The sequence below is a fragment of the Saccopteryx leptura genome, chromosome 6, assembly GCF_036850995.1.
Source record: "Saccopteryx leptura isolate mSacLep1 chromosome 6, mSacLep1_pri_phased_curated, whole genome shotgun sequence".
Taxonomy (NCBI): Eukaryota; Metazoa; Chordata; class Mammalia; order Chiroptera; family Emballonuridae; genus Saccopteryx; species Saccopteryx leptura.
The window spans coordinates 28,411,120-28,426,847 of record NC_089508.1 but is presented as its reverse complement, the minus strand read 5'-3'; the positions used below and the strand labels follow the sequence as shown (position 1 = coordinate 28,426,847).

General features: G+C 44.3%; 1 protein-coding gene and 1 long non-coding RNA gene across 2 annotated transcripts in view; both read right to left on the bottom strand.

The window, feature by feature from the left end:
- Nucleotides 1-6,737, bottom strand: part of ZFYVE1 (zinc finger FYVE-type containing 1) — a 68,254-nt gene extending 61,517 nt beyond the window's left edge. Inside the window, exons 1-2 of the mRNA XM_066341368.1 lie at nucleotides 6,518-6,737; nucleotides 4,116-5,062 (exon numbers count right to left, since the gene is read on the bottom strand). Of these exons, the coding sequence (XP_066197465.1) occupies nucleotides 4,116-4,598 (483 nt within the window). The 5' untranslated portion in view covers nucleotides 4,599-5,062; nucleotides 6,518-6,737. The remainder of the gene's footprint in view (nucleotides 1-4,115; nucleotides 5,063-6,517) is intronic.
- Nucleotides 6,738-6,900: 163 nt separating this feature from the next.
- The window catches only part of LOC136407857 (uncharacterized), a 29,030-nt gene continuing 20,202 nt past the window's right edge, over nucleotides 6,901-15,728 (bottom strand). The window contains exons 2-3 of the long non-coding RNA XR_010752018.1: nucleotides 12,957-13,066; nucleotides 6,901-7,019 (exon numbers count right to left, since the gene is read on the bottom strand). This is a non-coding gene — a long non-coding RNA (uncharacterized lncRNA). The remainder of the gene's footprint in view (nucleotides 7,020-12,956; nucleotides 13,067-15,728) is intronic.

The following is a 15,728-nucleotide window of genomic DNA, read 5'->3' as shown; positions in this document are numbered from 1 at the left end:
TAAGAAAGGAAATTAAGGGTATGGAGCACAAGAGAAGCTCTTGTCACCGAATGCCCTTTTAAACCATTTTAGTGTCATTTACTAGGTACATGTGTGATATCTATTTTTTAAAAACTGAAGGTGAGGCCCTGGCCAATTGGCTCAGGGGTAGAGCGTCGGCCTGGCGTGCAGGAGTCCCGGGTTCGATTCCCGGCCAGGGCACACAGGAGAGGCGCCCATCTGCTTCTCCATCCCTCCCCTTCTCCTTCTTCTCTGTCTCTCTCTTCCCCTCCCACAGCCAAGGCTCCATTGGAGCAAAGTTGGCCTGGGCACTGAGGATGGCTCTATGGCCTCTGCCTCAGGCGCTAGAGTGGCTCTGGTTGCAACAGAGCAAAGCCCCAGATGGGCGGAGCATTGCCCCCTGGTGGGCATGCAGGGTGGATCCTGGTGGGCCGCATGCAAGAGTCTGTTGACTGCCTCCCCGTTTCCAGCTTCAGAAAAATACAAGAAAACAAACAAACAAAAAAAACTGAAGGTGAGATGTGACATCACTAATCAAGTATTTATTCACTGACAATGTACCTACCACTGTACCTGATACAGGGCATAGGACATAGTCCTGCTCTCCAGTTTACAATCTAGCTATCTGATTTTATAATCTAAATTTGTATCAATCATCTAACTGATTTGGATATTCACATTAGAATACAGAACCAGGTATTTTCTACTTATAACTTTTCTACTTATAACTCTAAGAGAACAAATCACCAACTAAAATTCTATGTCCAATCCATTCGTCCCAACCAATGCTGCTTGCAATTAATAAACTATTATTTCCTTGAAAGTGGTCAATGTTTGCGAAGGGAGAAATCTTTACAAACAACCCATTTATATACATATTACTTACAAAAAAAAAAGACGGACAAATACCATGTCTGAGTAGTTGGATTCCCCTTCTTCATTACACTTCCTTTCATTTTTCCCATTTCCCTACTAAAAAACATTGTATCCATACTACAAAAAGAGAAAAGTACACATCCTCTTCTCCTCGAAAAGTGTTCTTTTTGTTGCCAACACGATCCATGAGGATTACTGGTTCCTCTCAAATCTTCCTCTCCCTTTATGAAAGTGACAGCAATCAGAAATAGGACTTTTCAAAGGCTGACACTTACGAGAACTGGTGGCAGAACAAGAATCAACCAAAACCAAATGTTCCATTTACAAAATATTCAGTCCACACCGTCGCCCAATTAGAGCATAATTCATAATGAAGACGTCATTGCTAACGAGGCAGAACAAGATCTGCATCGCTCTTTCGTAACTCTACTAGCTCCTTTCAGCAAATAAAGTCGGCGTTAGCAAACTATTACATTTAGCTGACAACGGAAGTACGGTAGTCCCCCTTTATCCACGGTTTTGCTTTCCATTTTCCAATTTTAGTTACCCACCATTAACTGTGGTCCAAAAATATTAAATGGAAAATTCCAGAAATCAACAAAACACAAGTTTTAAATTGCACGCTGTTCTGGGTAGTGTGATGAAAGCTCACTCCATCCCGCTCCATCCCACCTGGGACATGAATCACCCCTTTGTCCAACATATCCACACTGTACACACAAAATTCAAAATAAGATATTTTGAGAGAGACCATATTCACATCATTCTTTTTATACTATATTGTAATAATCATTCTATTTTATTACTAGTTACTGTTATTTATGTCTTACTATGCCTAATTTATAAATTAAACTTTTTTAATTTTTCCATTGATTTGAAAGACAGAGAGAGAAAGAAGCATTAACTCATTGTTCCACTTAGTTATTTCACTTAGTTGTGCACTCATTGGTTGTTTCCTGTACATGCCCTGACCAGGGATGGAACTAACGACTCATTGCACTGGGACGACCCTATATCCCCAGAGCCACCAGACCAGGGCCTAAATTAAACTTTATCATAGAAGAAACAGTATATACAGGCTCCAATATTATCCATAGTTTCAGGCATCCACTGGGCGTTTTGGATTGTACACTCTGGATAAGAGGGGACTGCTGTCCATATAAATCATGATGTAACTCATTTCTATAAGTCTATCTAAGAAAGAAAAAGACAAAGATGGCCTGACCAGGTGGTGGTGCAGTGGATAGAGCGTCAGCCTGGGATGCGGAGGATTAAGGTTTGAAACCCCAACAGCTTGACCACAGGCTCATTCAGCTTGAATGTGGGCTCACCAGCTTGAGCACGGGGTTGCTGGCTTGAATGTGGGATCACAGACATAACCCCACAGTTGCTGGCTTGAGCCCAAAGGTCGCTGGCTTGAGCAAGGGGTCACTCGCTCTGCTGTAGCACCCCCCATCAAGGTACATATGAGAAATCAATCAATGAACAACTAAGGTGCCGCAATGAAGAATTAATGCTTCTCACCTCTCTCCTTTCCTGTCTGTCTGTCCCTATCTGTCCCTCTCTCTGACTCTCACTCTGTCACTGTCAAAAAAAAAAAAAAGAAAAGAAAAAGAAAAGAAGCAAAAGACAGAGATGAAAAATATTTAGTGGGTAACTGGGAAGTTTTTCAAATGCTTAACTTACATAGGTCCTCCTGCAATCTGGAGCTTTAAGGGGTCATCACTAACAGTACTGAGTCAATGTACCACACATACTGATGATACTCACAAAACAACACACTGGGAGTGGACTCTATGTGCCAGGCCCTATGATAAATCCTGATCTCTTCGAATCCTCTCAACTACTACTATGAAGTAGAAGTGAAACTGAAGCACGAAGCTTAAACAACTTGCCCATGGTTACATAGCCAGTAAGTGTAGAAGCCAGGACATTAATACAAGCAGTCTTCACTCAAAAGCATAGACCTTATACTACCCTCAATGGGAAGTATAAACATTATACTACCCCTTCACCAAACGCCCATCACACACTACCCTCTCCCCCAACTCGGAATCAAATCAGATGTTCTCTAGTCCTTCTGTAATCCCAGGTGCCCTCACTGGCTTTTACTGATCAGAAGCCTATACATGAAAACAAGAAGAGCCCATCTGGAGAGAATACTACCCTTAGCAAATGTCACTTTTTAAAGACCTCCCCCTCTAGCCCTGGCCGGATAGTTTGGTTGGTTAGAGCATCATCCTGAAGTGCAGAGGTTGCCAGTTTGACATCTGGTCAGGGCACATACAGGAACAGATTCATGTTTCTCTCTCTCTCCCCTTCCCTCTGTTTCTAAAAGCAATAAAATAAACATTTAAAGACCTTCCTCTCTGCCCTGGCCAGTTGGCTCAGCGGTAGAGCATCGGCCTGGCATGCAGGAGTCCCGGGTTCGATTCCCGGCCAGGACACACAGGAGAAGCGCCCATCTGCTTCTCCACCCCTCCCCCTCTCCTTCCTCTCTGTCTCTCTCTTCCCCTCCCGCAGCTGAGGCTCCATTGGAGCAAAGATGGCCCGGGTGCTGGGGATGGCTCTGTGGCCTCTGCCTCAGGCGCTAGAATGGCTCTGGATGCAACAGAGCGACGCCCCAGAGGGGCAGAACATCGCCCCCTGGTGGGCATGCCGGGTGGATCCTGGTCAGGCGCATGCGGGAGTCTGTCTGACTGCCTCCCCGTTTCCAGTTTCGGAAAAATAAAAAAAATAAAAAATAAAAGACCTTCCTCTCTAAATCAAGATAGCAGGTTTATGACTTACTGCCTAGCACTCCCCTGTAACTCACTCTCAATGTTTCTTTCCCTGCACACATACAATCCCATCATTCACACTTATTCGCAACTTGCCCAAGTGTTCATTCAGGAAACTGTTCTAAATCACTTCTTCCTAATAAGGACAGCTATCACGCATTGAGCACCTATTATACAACAGGCTATACAAACACTGTGCTATTTCATCTTCATAACAACCCAATGAAGTAGTCAATGTTCCCAATTTACAGATGAGAAAAATAAGGTTCAAAGAAGTAAAGAAATTCAGCCTAAGGTCACAGAGCCAGTAAAGAAATAAACCTGACTCCTTACAATTTAAGCTTTCAGGGGTCTTGCCTTTTAATGATTAAAATGTGAGCTCCTCCTGAACTTTCCTTTTGAGAGCTACCTTCTAACAGCAGATCCGCTTCACTACCACATGAATCCCCAAGTGCTTACCTGAATTTCTTCATTTTCATCTACTAGGAGGAAACTCACAACCTTCTCAGTCATCTTCTTCCTCTTGGTCTCCTCATCCATCTCTTCTTCCTCCAGTAACTCCTGGGCCTTAGTGGCATGGTACACAGTAATGGGGTGTCTCCTTTTGTTACCCCCAGAATGAGTCCTCTTCTGGCACTCCAGGCATAAGTTGATTTTACAAGTCTGGCACCTCACAGCTGCCCTCTGCCTACCACCTGGCGAATGCCCATTGGGGCCCTTGCAGGGGTCACAGTAAGGGACGTGACCAGGTTTGAGTCTGATCCGCTCATGGTTTCTCAGTCGCTCCTGCCTATGGAGCTCCTCTTCGCAGCGGAGACACTGCAGACTGCAGCACTCATCACACTCAAAGACAGCTTCGTCAGTCCCACTGCAAGCATAACTTTCCTGGCACATCAGCCCTGGATTCAGGCCCTTCTGTGCTGGGGAAGTCTGAGCACTCATACTCTGATTGGTAAGGAACTCACTCACCCACCATAAAACAGTCACTGGGTTTTCCCCAGAAGTGAAGAGAAAGGCTTTGAGTCTGAAGACAGAAATACCACAGGTTTCTGAACACCTTACTTACACACATACACACACACACACACACACACACACACCCCTCAGTGTCCCATTAGAATTCTACACACGCTCATAAATGTTTGAATTTTTAATTTTCTGCCTCTAAGACTCCTGTATTAGCAGCAGTGTTGATTTGGTTTGATGGTTGTATCTTCCATAAAGTGCAGACAAATGTGTGGTCAAAATTAACTTGGAAAGGTCTTTTATGGCTATCTGAGAGAGATCTGATGGGTTCACTGAGTTCAGCTCATTGGCTGGGCCTCAAAAACAAAGTTTGGTAATGAAAGAGTGGTCAGGAGCTTTTCAATATAATCCAACCTCAAGGCAAATATTTCAGGAGATACCTAGAATAGAGGAAGGAAAAGAATTTCACTCATCTAAAAACAGAAGTACACCTTAAAAAAAAAAAAAAAAAAGAAGATTGTGATTAAATGCAACACCAAACTCCTTTAAGAAATCTCATTCTTTTTTTTTCAGGTGTACAATTTCATAATACATCATCTGCATATTGTATCATGTGTTTACCACTCCAAGTCTCCTTCCACCACCATTTATCCTTTCACCCTCTTCTACCTCCCCCTAGCCTCCTTTCAGAAATCTCATTCTTGCTTACGAAATTTACACAGGCTCATTCTGATCCTAGCAATTTCTTCCCAAATTCATGGTCAAGGGTCCTTCTGAAAACAGTCACAACCTCTAGGCCCAAGCCACGTAAGTGACTTTGCTGCTTTATATCCCAGACCGAAATTCTGTTATTAAATTCAGAATAAAAATCACTAAACAAAAAGTCCTTGGAGGAACACCCTTCTGCACCCCCACATGCACTCCACAATTGGGAGAGGTGGAGAAAGAAGCCTGTAAAATGCTAAAGAATGATGATAATAATCATAAACTTTAGCTCCATCCAAGTCCTAGAGTTGTTTCAACTCTAAACAGATGCCTATTAAGGACTGTATATCTGGAAACAAGAGTCACCATTTCATGCTTTAAAACAATAAAAAAACAATTACTGTACTTCCTTTTGTCCCTTCTCTAACTGAATAAAAAAAAGGGGGGGAGGGGGACAAGAGACAGAATTCCTCCACTATGGCCCACCACAGACCTGCAGGGAGTTGAAACAATTTTTCTCTTTGTTACTCAAAAACTTAAAAATAACTTCATAAAAAAAAAAAGGGAGGTAACTGGGGCTTTTGTCACTTCTACAATTAATTATATTACTGACTCCTCTTGACACCCATTCTAACGCCCCAACGAAATGCAAAGCCTTCCTTTCAGATATCCCCTACTCCTTCACCTCAATAATCTATCACAATCTATCAGTCTTATTTTTAAATAAACAAGGAAGGCGAATGGAGGGACTGGGAGGCCTTATTTACACCCTAACCTCAGACATGCCCAATCAGCTTCCACACGGAAACAAAAATAAAAATTTGTCACAATTGAGAAAAATACAAAGTCAGCCTTCACCGCCCGCCAGGAAAAGCAAACAATCTGTCCACTCTGCCCCCTACCTAGACATCTGTCGCCCAGCCGGGGATTCCTCACCCTTCCTTACTCCCGGGCAACACCACCACAACCTGAGGGGCCGGAGCAGAGTCTAAGAACAAAGAAGGCTCCCCAAAATTCGCACAAACACTGGCACAGGCCAGAGCCGAATCCATTGTTTATGCCACCCCACCCCCACCACAGCCGCACCCGCCCCCCCTCCTCTCTGGGGCAGCGGGAGCTCCAGGACTATCGCTCGCCCTGCGCAGGGCCGTGCCCGTCCCTCCCCGCCCGCGGCGGCCAGGGGTCCCCACCACTGAGCAGCTCCGCCGCGATCAGGAGGTGTCAGAGGACCGCGGGGCGCAGGTGGGGGCGGGGGCTGTTCCTCAGGGCACCGGAGGATCCATCCTCATCTCCATCTCCGCCCCCCTCTTCCTTCGCTGCCTCTCGGGCTTCCTCCTCTCCTGTTGTCAGTTGAGATCAGCTGATCCGAGTGAACTTCTCCCAGCTCCGACTAACAGTAAGGCGTGAGCGGTGCAGCCCGGAGAGGGAGGAGCGGAAGGGGGTGGAGCCCGACGCTGAAGAAGGCGGGGAAAGATACGCACAGCTTCCTGGGAAATATAGTTCCACGGAGGCGCATGCTCCCCCCACAGCCCGGAAGTCAAGGCTCTGAATGACTACAACTCCCAGTACCGAAGAGACTGGTCCTGCGAGGAGGTGTTGGAGACAAGCCATCAAGCATTTCGGGATTTGGAGTTTTTATTGTACATTGAGTGTGGTTTCGGCTGGTTTCAGAGCGTTGTTTTGGGCAGTGGCCTGAGAAGAAATGGCGTTAAGTCAGAGAACTGATGCAATCTGTAGTATAGACGAGGTAATAACATTTCAAGTACCCCTTATTGCCCACCATTCCTTCAGAAATGTGTATAAATAGCCTCCACTTCCTCAATTTCACCTTGTGCACACGAGGAAAAAAAATCCAGAAAGAATTGGTAAGAGAATATAAGTACTCTTGTGTGAGTTTTGCTTTCTTTTCATGGTTATTTGCCAGGCCAACCATTAATTTTTTTTCTACTTTATATTTTTCTGACGTTTCCTTACGTAGTTCCTAAATTTTATTTATTTAAATTTCTATTTATTAATCAATTTTAAGAGAGGAGAGAGAGATAAGGGGGGGAGGAGCAGGAAGCATCATCTCCCATATGTGCCTTGACCAGGCAACCCCAGGATTCCAGGCCGGCGACTTCAGCTCTCCAAGTCAATGCTTTATCCACTGCACCACCACAGGTCAGGCTAAATCCTCTTTTAAGTTGGACAGCGTATACTTTCAGATAAGTTTGCAGGCTACCGTGCAGGCTAATGGTTAACGGTGTTATCTGGCTTTACGTAAAAGGCCATATATTTGTTTAGAGTTTTCACTCTTGGGTTTTTTTTCTTTGTTTGTTTGTTTGTTTGAATCTTGGAACAATCCTGAAAGAAAGCCTGATGTAATGAAAGGAGCACACTGATCCGAGATGCCAAAGATTGGAAGCTTGTTCTAGAAAGCTCATGAGTAAATCACTCAACCTCTCCATGACATGAGATTGTACTGTGTAAACTCTGAAGTCTGTGCCAATTCTAATGTTCTATGATTCATCTTGATAATTGTTAACCCAGGACAAAATACTAAGGTTGAGTGACTTGCCGAGGTCATTCAGCAAATTATTGACAAAGCTGGATGAAGAACTCATCTCCCGGTTTAATCACATAATCTTTTATGTTTCAAGGTACATAATTATACCAATAGAAGAATCAAATTTACATAATGAGTGAGCCATGTATGAGGGTTCTATTGCTGAAAATTATGTTTTCAAGACTGGGCAGATAGCCAACTGTTAGACTAACGGCAAAATATAACTGTTTTTATCCTATACCATACCGCAAACTGGGATATTGAGAGCTATCTATAGCATTTTAAAACTTTGAAGATTTTTGCCTGACCAGGCGGTGGCGCAGTGCATAGAGCGTTGAACTGCGATGCTGAGGACCCAGGTTCGAGACCCCAAGGTCGCCAGTTTGAGCGAGGGCTCATCTGGTTTGAGCAAAAGCTCACCAGCTTGGACCCAAGGTCACTGGCTCTAGCAAGGGGTTACTCAGTCTGCTGAAGGCCTGCAGTCAAGGCACATATGAGAAAGCAATCAATGAACAAAAACTAAGGTGTCTCAATGTGTAACGAAAAACTAATGATTGATGCTTCTCATCTCTCTGCGTTCCTGTCTGTCTGTCCCTGTCTATCTGTCTGACTCTCTCTGCTCTGTAAAAATAATAATAATAATAAATTTTAAAAAAACTTTGAAGATTTTTAAAATGTATTTAAAAATCTTTTTTATTATTATTCAGTGAGAGGAGGGGAGGCAAAGAAACAGACTCCCACATACACCCTGACTAGGATCCCCAGCAAGCCCACTAGGGGGCAGTGTTCTGCCTATCTGGGGCATTGTTCCCTTGCTCAGCAACCAAGCTCTTCTTAGCACCTGAGGTGGAAGCCATGGAGCCATCCCTATCATCGGTGGGCCAACTCACTTGAACCAATCAAGCCATGGCTGCAGAAGGGGAAGAGAAAGAGAGAAGTGAAAAGGGGAGGGGTGGAGAAGCAGATGGGGGCTTCTCCTGTGTGCCCTGATCAGGAATCAAACCCAAGACGTCCACATGCTGGGCAGACACTCTATCACTGAGCCAACCAGCCAGGGCCTTAATTTATTTTTGAGAGAGGCAGGGAGAAAGAGACAGAAACATTGAGCTGCTCCTGTATGTGCCCCAGCCAAGATCGAATCAGCAACCTCTGTGCTTCAGAACAATGCTCTAACCAGTTGAGCTATCTGGCCAAGGCTAAAACTTTGTTTTAAAGGGGGAAGAAAGGAGAAATTTAGAAAGTTAAGATAGTAGGTTTTCAGCTATGCTCCTGAGACTGGCTAGCCTGCTGTGAAATTTCCCAAGAGGATTTTGTTCCTAAGACTACCACTATAGCCTGGTCTTTGGTGGCACAGGGGATAGAGCGTCCACCTGGAATGCTGTGGTCACTGATTCAAAACCCTGGGCTTGCCTGATCAAGGCACATACAGAAAGCAATCAATGAACAACTAAAGTGAAGCAACTATGAGTTTATACTTTTCCCTCCCCTGCTGTAAAATCAATAAATAAAACCGTTTAAAAGAAAAGACTAACCCTGGCCGGTTGGCTCAGCGGTAGAGCGTCGGCCTAGCGTGCGGAGGACCCGGGTTCGATTCCCGGCCAGGGCACACAGGAGAAGCGCCCATTTGCTTCTCCACCCCTCCGCTGCGCTTTCCTTTCTGTCTCTCTCTTCCCCTCCCGCAGCCAAGGCTCCATTGGAGCAAAGATGGCCCGGGCGCTGGGGATGGCTCTGTGGCCTCTGCCTCAGGCGCTAGAGTGGCTCTGGTCGCAACATGGCGACGCCCAGGATGGGCAGAGCATCGCCCCCTGGTGGGCAGAGTGTCGCCCCATGGTGGGCGTGCCGGGTGGATCCCGGTCGGGCGCATGCGGGAGTCTGTCTGACTGTCTCTCCCTGTTTCCGGCTTCAGAAAAATGGGAAGGAAAAAAAAAAAAAAAAGAAAAGAAAAGACTACCACTATAACTTTTAGTAGCCCTAATAATTTGCTTACTGATTATAAAATAATCACTAAAGAACAAAATGGTATCTAATATCCTGGGAATAAAATGGGAATAAAATGGTATTTAATTCGTGTGTGTGTGTGTGTGTGTGTGTGTGTGTGTGTGTGTGACAGAGACAGAGAGAGACAGAAAGAGGTACAGATAGGTACAGACAAACAGGAAGGGAGATAGATGAGAAGCATTAATTCTTCATCGCAACACCTTAGTTGTTCATTGATTGCTTTCTCATATGCGCCTTGAGGGGGGTTGCTACAGCAGAGTGAGTGACCCCTTGCTCAAGCCAGTGACCTTGAGCTCAAGCTAGTGAGCTGTGCTCAAACCAGATGAGCCTGTGCTCAAGCTGGTGACCTCGGGGTTTCGAACCTGGGTCCTCTGCGTCCCAGTCGAACGCTCTATGCACTGTGCCACTGCCTGGTCAAGCGGTACTTAATCCTTTTTAAAGCTAAAACTACCCATTTGAAAGTATTTATAGATAGATAGATAGATAGATAGATAGATAGATAGATAGATAGATAGATAGATGATAGATAGATAGATGATAGATAGATTTTTTTTTCCGCAAGAGAGAGAAAGACAGGCAGAGAGAGAAACAAAAAGGGAAAGAGATGAGTAGCATTAACTTGCAATTGCATCATTTTAGTTGCTCATTGATTGCCTCTCATTCGAGCCTTGGGGGGTGGCAAACTTCAGCCACACCAGTGACCCCTTGCACAAGCCAGCAACCTTCGCCTCAAGCCAGCAATTTTGGGCTTCAAGCCAGTGACCTTTGGACTCAAGCCAGGGACCTTTGCGCTCAAGCCAGCTACCATGAGGTCATATCTATGATCCCACGCTCAAGCCAGTAACCTGACACTCAAGCTGATGAGTCCATGCTTAAGCCATCAACCTTGGGGTTTCAAACCTGGGTTCTCAGCATCCCAAGATGATGCTCTATCCACTGTGCAACCACCTGGTCTGGCTGAAAGTATATTTTTTAAAGTTATAATAGGAACCCCTTAAACTGTGGGAAATGGTTGCCATCAGGGAGTATAGTAAGGTGAGGAAGACTTCCTTTAAATATGTTTCTTCTCTTGAAATGTTTTACTATGTAAGTGTAATATGTCAATAAAAATTAAAAAATTATTTTAAAAAAATGAAAAAACTAGCTTATTTTTATTTTTTAACAGATCATTGGAATTATCAGATCTGTTTCTTTTAGTTGTTTTTACTCATTCTCATTTTTTGCTTAATTATTTTACTCTGAGCTGGATTTTCCTTGGAAAATTATTTCTGGGAATATTTGAGACCTAGGATAGATGAATTTCTCCAGATAGGATTTGCTTCTAGTTCCGCCAAGAAGGACCACTTTAAACTCTATTCGTTGTTTGGGATTTTTTTAAAGGTTTATTTTATTGATTTTAGTGAGAGAGGAAGGAAGGGAGAGAGAGAGAGAGAGAGAGAGACAAGAACATTGATTTGTTCCTGTATATGCCCGACTGGGGACCGAACTGGCAACCTCTGTGCTTCGGGATGATGCTCTAACCCAGTGATTTTCAACCTTTTTTGAGCCGTGGCACATTTTTTACATTTACAAAATCCTGGGGCACACCACCTAAAAATGACACTCTAACTGTTAGAATTTATTTAAAGTTTAAATAAATTACATTTATTTTAAAAAGTTAAATAAAAAAGGATAACCCCCCTCATATATACAGTCCCATGTAACATCCCTCATATATACAATCCCATGTAACATCCCTCATATATACAGTCCCACATAACATCCCCTTATAAATACAGTCCCACGTAACATCCCCTCATATACAGTCCTATGTAATCTCATATATACAGTCCCATGTAACCCCTCATATATACAGTCCCATGTATCCCCTCATATATATAGTCCTGCTAATAGATACTGGAGCTTTCATAAAGGTTGTGGGTTAAAATCAATTTGGCAAATACTCTCTCTATATAGAGACTGGACAAAATCAATTTTAGAAAATGTTGGGTACTTGTGTAACATCATAAGTCCTCAGAGCATCTCTACTGTCAGATTGAGAAGTTTGCTTTCTAGGTAAGGATTCTGATAAATACTAGAGTTCTCCCTGAGGTTATGGGTTCAAATCCCATGGTCATCTGGGTGCAGGGGCCTTGGTCCTGTCTGTTTTGATGGTGTATATAGAGATTTGAGCTCTTTAAGAAGATGACCCTTCAGGAGGCCATATACAATATAGATAACATTGTGATGCATTGTATATCACCCTCTGCGGGGGCCTCTTTTAAAAAGAAAAAGGTCAAATATCTATATACACCATCAGGATAGACATAACCAGCTGAGGCTGAGGCTTCATCTAGTGGTGGCAACATTTACCTCCAGTCCTGACCAGGATTAGAAATCGGGACCATGGGGAGGAGTAGCAGCTTCAACTACTCGCTGCGACCACACAATGACAAGTGCGCAGCAGCCCGAGTGGGGACCTTACTGGGTGTGGAGGAGAGGCGGCCTACTATTGGTTCATCCTAGTGGGGATGAATCCTAGAAGGTGATTGGTCAGTGAGCGTTCCCTGTGCCTCCACTCTTCCTGTCGCTGATAGCTGGAGGGATTGTGAGGGGAATGTTTATGTTCGGATGGAGGCGACTGGAGGTGGGCTGGATAAATAGCCTCAGCAGGCCATATCCGGCACGCGGGCCATAGTTTGGGGACCCATGTTTAATTTCCCCATAGCACACCTGACCATGTCTCACGGCACACTAGTGTGCCGTGGCACAGTGGTTGAAAAACACTGCTCTAACCAACCAAGCTATCCCACCATGGCTGAGATTTTTATTTTTTTACCATTAGAAGATGTTAATGTGGGTTACGTACCCCTCAGAGGGCTGTCTTATGGGTCCAGAGTCTCCTTTATAGTTCCCGCAAAGCTCCCCCTTCCAAGACAACGTTCCAGTCTGTCGGGTGGGGGTATTTACTTGCAATTTTCCCTTACACTGAAAATGTGAGATCCCAGTCTGTCCCATTTGCCCCATGAGGCCTAGAAAAATCAAGCTTAAGTTGCTGAGTAAGGTTAATGCCTTAGGGAAAAAAATGACATAATTGCTCTACTTACTTTTTGGATCCTGCCTTCACTTTGATTTTGGTCTGAAAAATCCTTATCTTCTTGTTGACTCTTCAATATTTTACCAACGTTTCATTGTTTTGAGTAGGATGACATCTTTGCTATATTTTAAGCCATATTACAAAAAAAAGAACAGTCAATAATATTGTAAAAACTTTGTATGTATACAGTTACTAAACTTATTGTGGTGATCACATTGTAAGATATATAAGTGTAGCCCTGGCCAGATTGCTTGGTTGATTGCAGTGGTAGTCAACCTGGTCCCTACTGCCCGCTAGTGGGCGTTCCAGCTTTCATGGTGGGCGGTAGCAGAGCAACCAAAGTATAAATAAAAAGATAGATTTAACCATAATAAGTTGTTTCATAAAGATTTATTCTGCCAAACTTAGCGAAAATCTGACATAAAGTACTTGGTAAGTAATTATTGTTATATGCTTTAACTTGCTGTAACGTTGCTTTATAAATTTTATAAAGTAAAGTTACTTCCCTACTTTATAAATCACCATTACTGTGGAACCGGTGGGTGGTTAGAAAATTTTACTACTAACAGAGATACAAAAGTGGGCGATAGGTATAAAAAGGTTGACTACTCCTGGGTTAGAGCATCATCCCAACATACCAAGATTAAGAGTTCGATCCCCAATCAGGGCACATACAGGAATAGATTGATGTTCCTATCTCTCTCTCACCCCTTTTCTTTCTCTAAAATTAATCAATAAAAATTTTAAAAGATGTCCTGACCTGTGGTGGCACAGTGGATAGAGCTTTGACCTGGAATGCTGAGGTTGCTGGTTTGAAACCCTGGGCTTGCCTGGTCAAGGCACATATGGGAGTTGATCCTTCCTGTTCTTCCCCCCTCACTCTCTCTCTCTCTCTTTCTCTCTTATATCTGAAATGAATAAATAAAATCTTTTTTTTTTTTTTTTTCTTAAGCTGGAAAGGGGAGAGACAGTCAGACAGACTCCCGCATGCGCCCAACCGGGATCCACCCCGCACGCCCACCAGGGGCGGGGCGTTGCTCTGCCACGACCAGAGTCACTCTAGCGCCTGGGGCAGAGGCCAAGGAGCCATCCCCAGCGCCCGGGTCATCTTTGCTCCAATGGAGCCTCGCTGCGGGAGGGGAGAGAGAGACAGAGAGGAAGAGGATGGGGGGGGGGGCAAATGGACGCTTCTCCTATGTGCCCTGGCCGGGAATCCAACCCGGGTTCCCCGCACACCAGGCCGACGCTCTACCGGCTCTACCGCTGAGCCAACCGGCCAGGGCCAATAAATAAAATCTTTAAAAAAAAAAAAAAAAGTTGTTAAAAACAATTTTTTTTTTTTGTATTTTTCTGAAGCTGGAAATGGGGAGAGACAGTCAGACAGACTCCCACATGCACCTGACCGGCATCCACCCGGCACGCCCACCAGGGGCGATGCTCTGCCCACCAGGGGACGATGCTCTGCCCCTCCAGGGTGTCGCTCTGTGGCGACCAGAGCTACTCTAGTGCCTGGGGCAGAGGCCAAGGAGCCATCCCCAGCCCCGGGGCCATCTTTGCTCCAATGGAGCCTCAGCTGCTGGAGGGGAAGAGAGAGACAGAGAGGAAGAAGAGGGGGCGGGGTGGAGAAGTAGATGGGCGCTTCTCCTGTGTGCCCTGGCTGGGAATCGAACCCGGGACTTCTGCACGCCAGGCCTACGCTCTACCACTGAGCCAACCGGCCAGGGCAAAAACAATTTTTTTTAAAGATATACACATGTACCCTGGCTGGATAGTTCATTTGGTTAGAGCAGTGGTCCCCAACCTTTTTTGGGCCACGGACCGGTTTAATGTCAGAAAATATTTTCACGGACCAGCCTTTAGGGTGGGACAGATAAATGCACAAAATAAAATTATGCGACTGGCATAAAAACTGTGGTATTTTTAAATATAATTGTCGAACTTATGAGACAAGCGTCAAGAGTGAGTCTTAGATGGATGTAACAGAGGGAATCTGGTCATGTTTAAAAAATAAAACATTGTTCAGACTTAAATATAAATAAAACAGAAATAATGTAAGTTATTTATTCTTTCTCTGCGGACCGGTGCCAAATAGCCAACGGACCGGTACCGGTCCGCGGCCCGGGGGTTGGGGACCACTGGGTTAGAGTGTTGTTCTCAAGCTCAGAAGTTGCTGGTTCGATCCCTAGTCAGGGCACATAAAGGAACAGGTTGATGTTCCTATCTCTCTAGCTCTCTTTTTTCCTTCCTCTCTCTCTAAACTCAATCAATAAAAAAAAATTTTTTTTTAGCCTGACCAGGCATTGGCGCAGTGGATAGAGCATTGGACTCGAACACAGAAGACCCAGGTTCAAAATCCCGAGGTCGCCAGCTTGAGTGCAGGCTCATCTGGTTTGAGCAAGCCTCACCAGCTTAAGCCCAAGGTTGCTGGCTCAAGCAAGGGGTCACTCAGGCAGCTGTAGCCCCCAGGTCAAGGCACATGTGAAAAAGCAATGAATGAACAACTAAGGTGTAGCAACAAAGAATTGATGCTTCTCATCTCTCTCCCTTCCTGTCTTTCTGTCCCTCTCTCTATGTCTGTCTCTTGTCATACACTCCAAAAAAATTTTTAATAAAGAAATAAAGATATGTGTAGAATCATTACGTTGTACAATTGAAACTATATAATATAATGTAATAATGTATGTCAACATTTTTTAAATTCTTTTTTTAAGTATTTTTATTTATTTATTTATTTATTTTATGACAGAGACAGAGTCACAAGTTGATTCTTCCTGCTACTCTT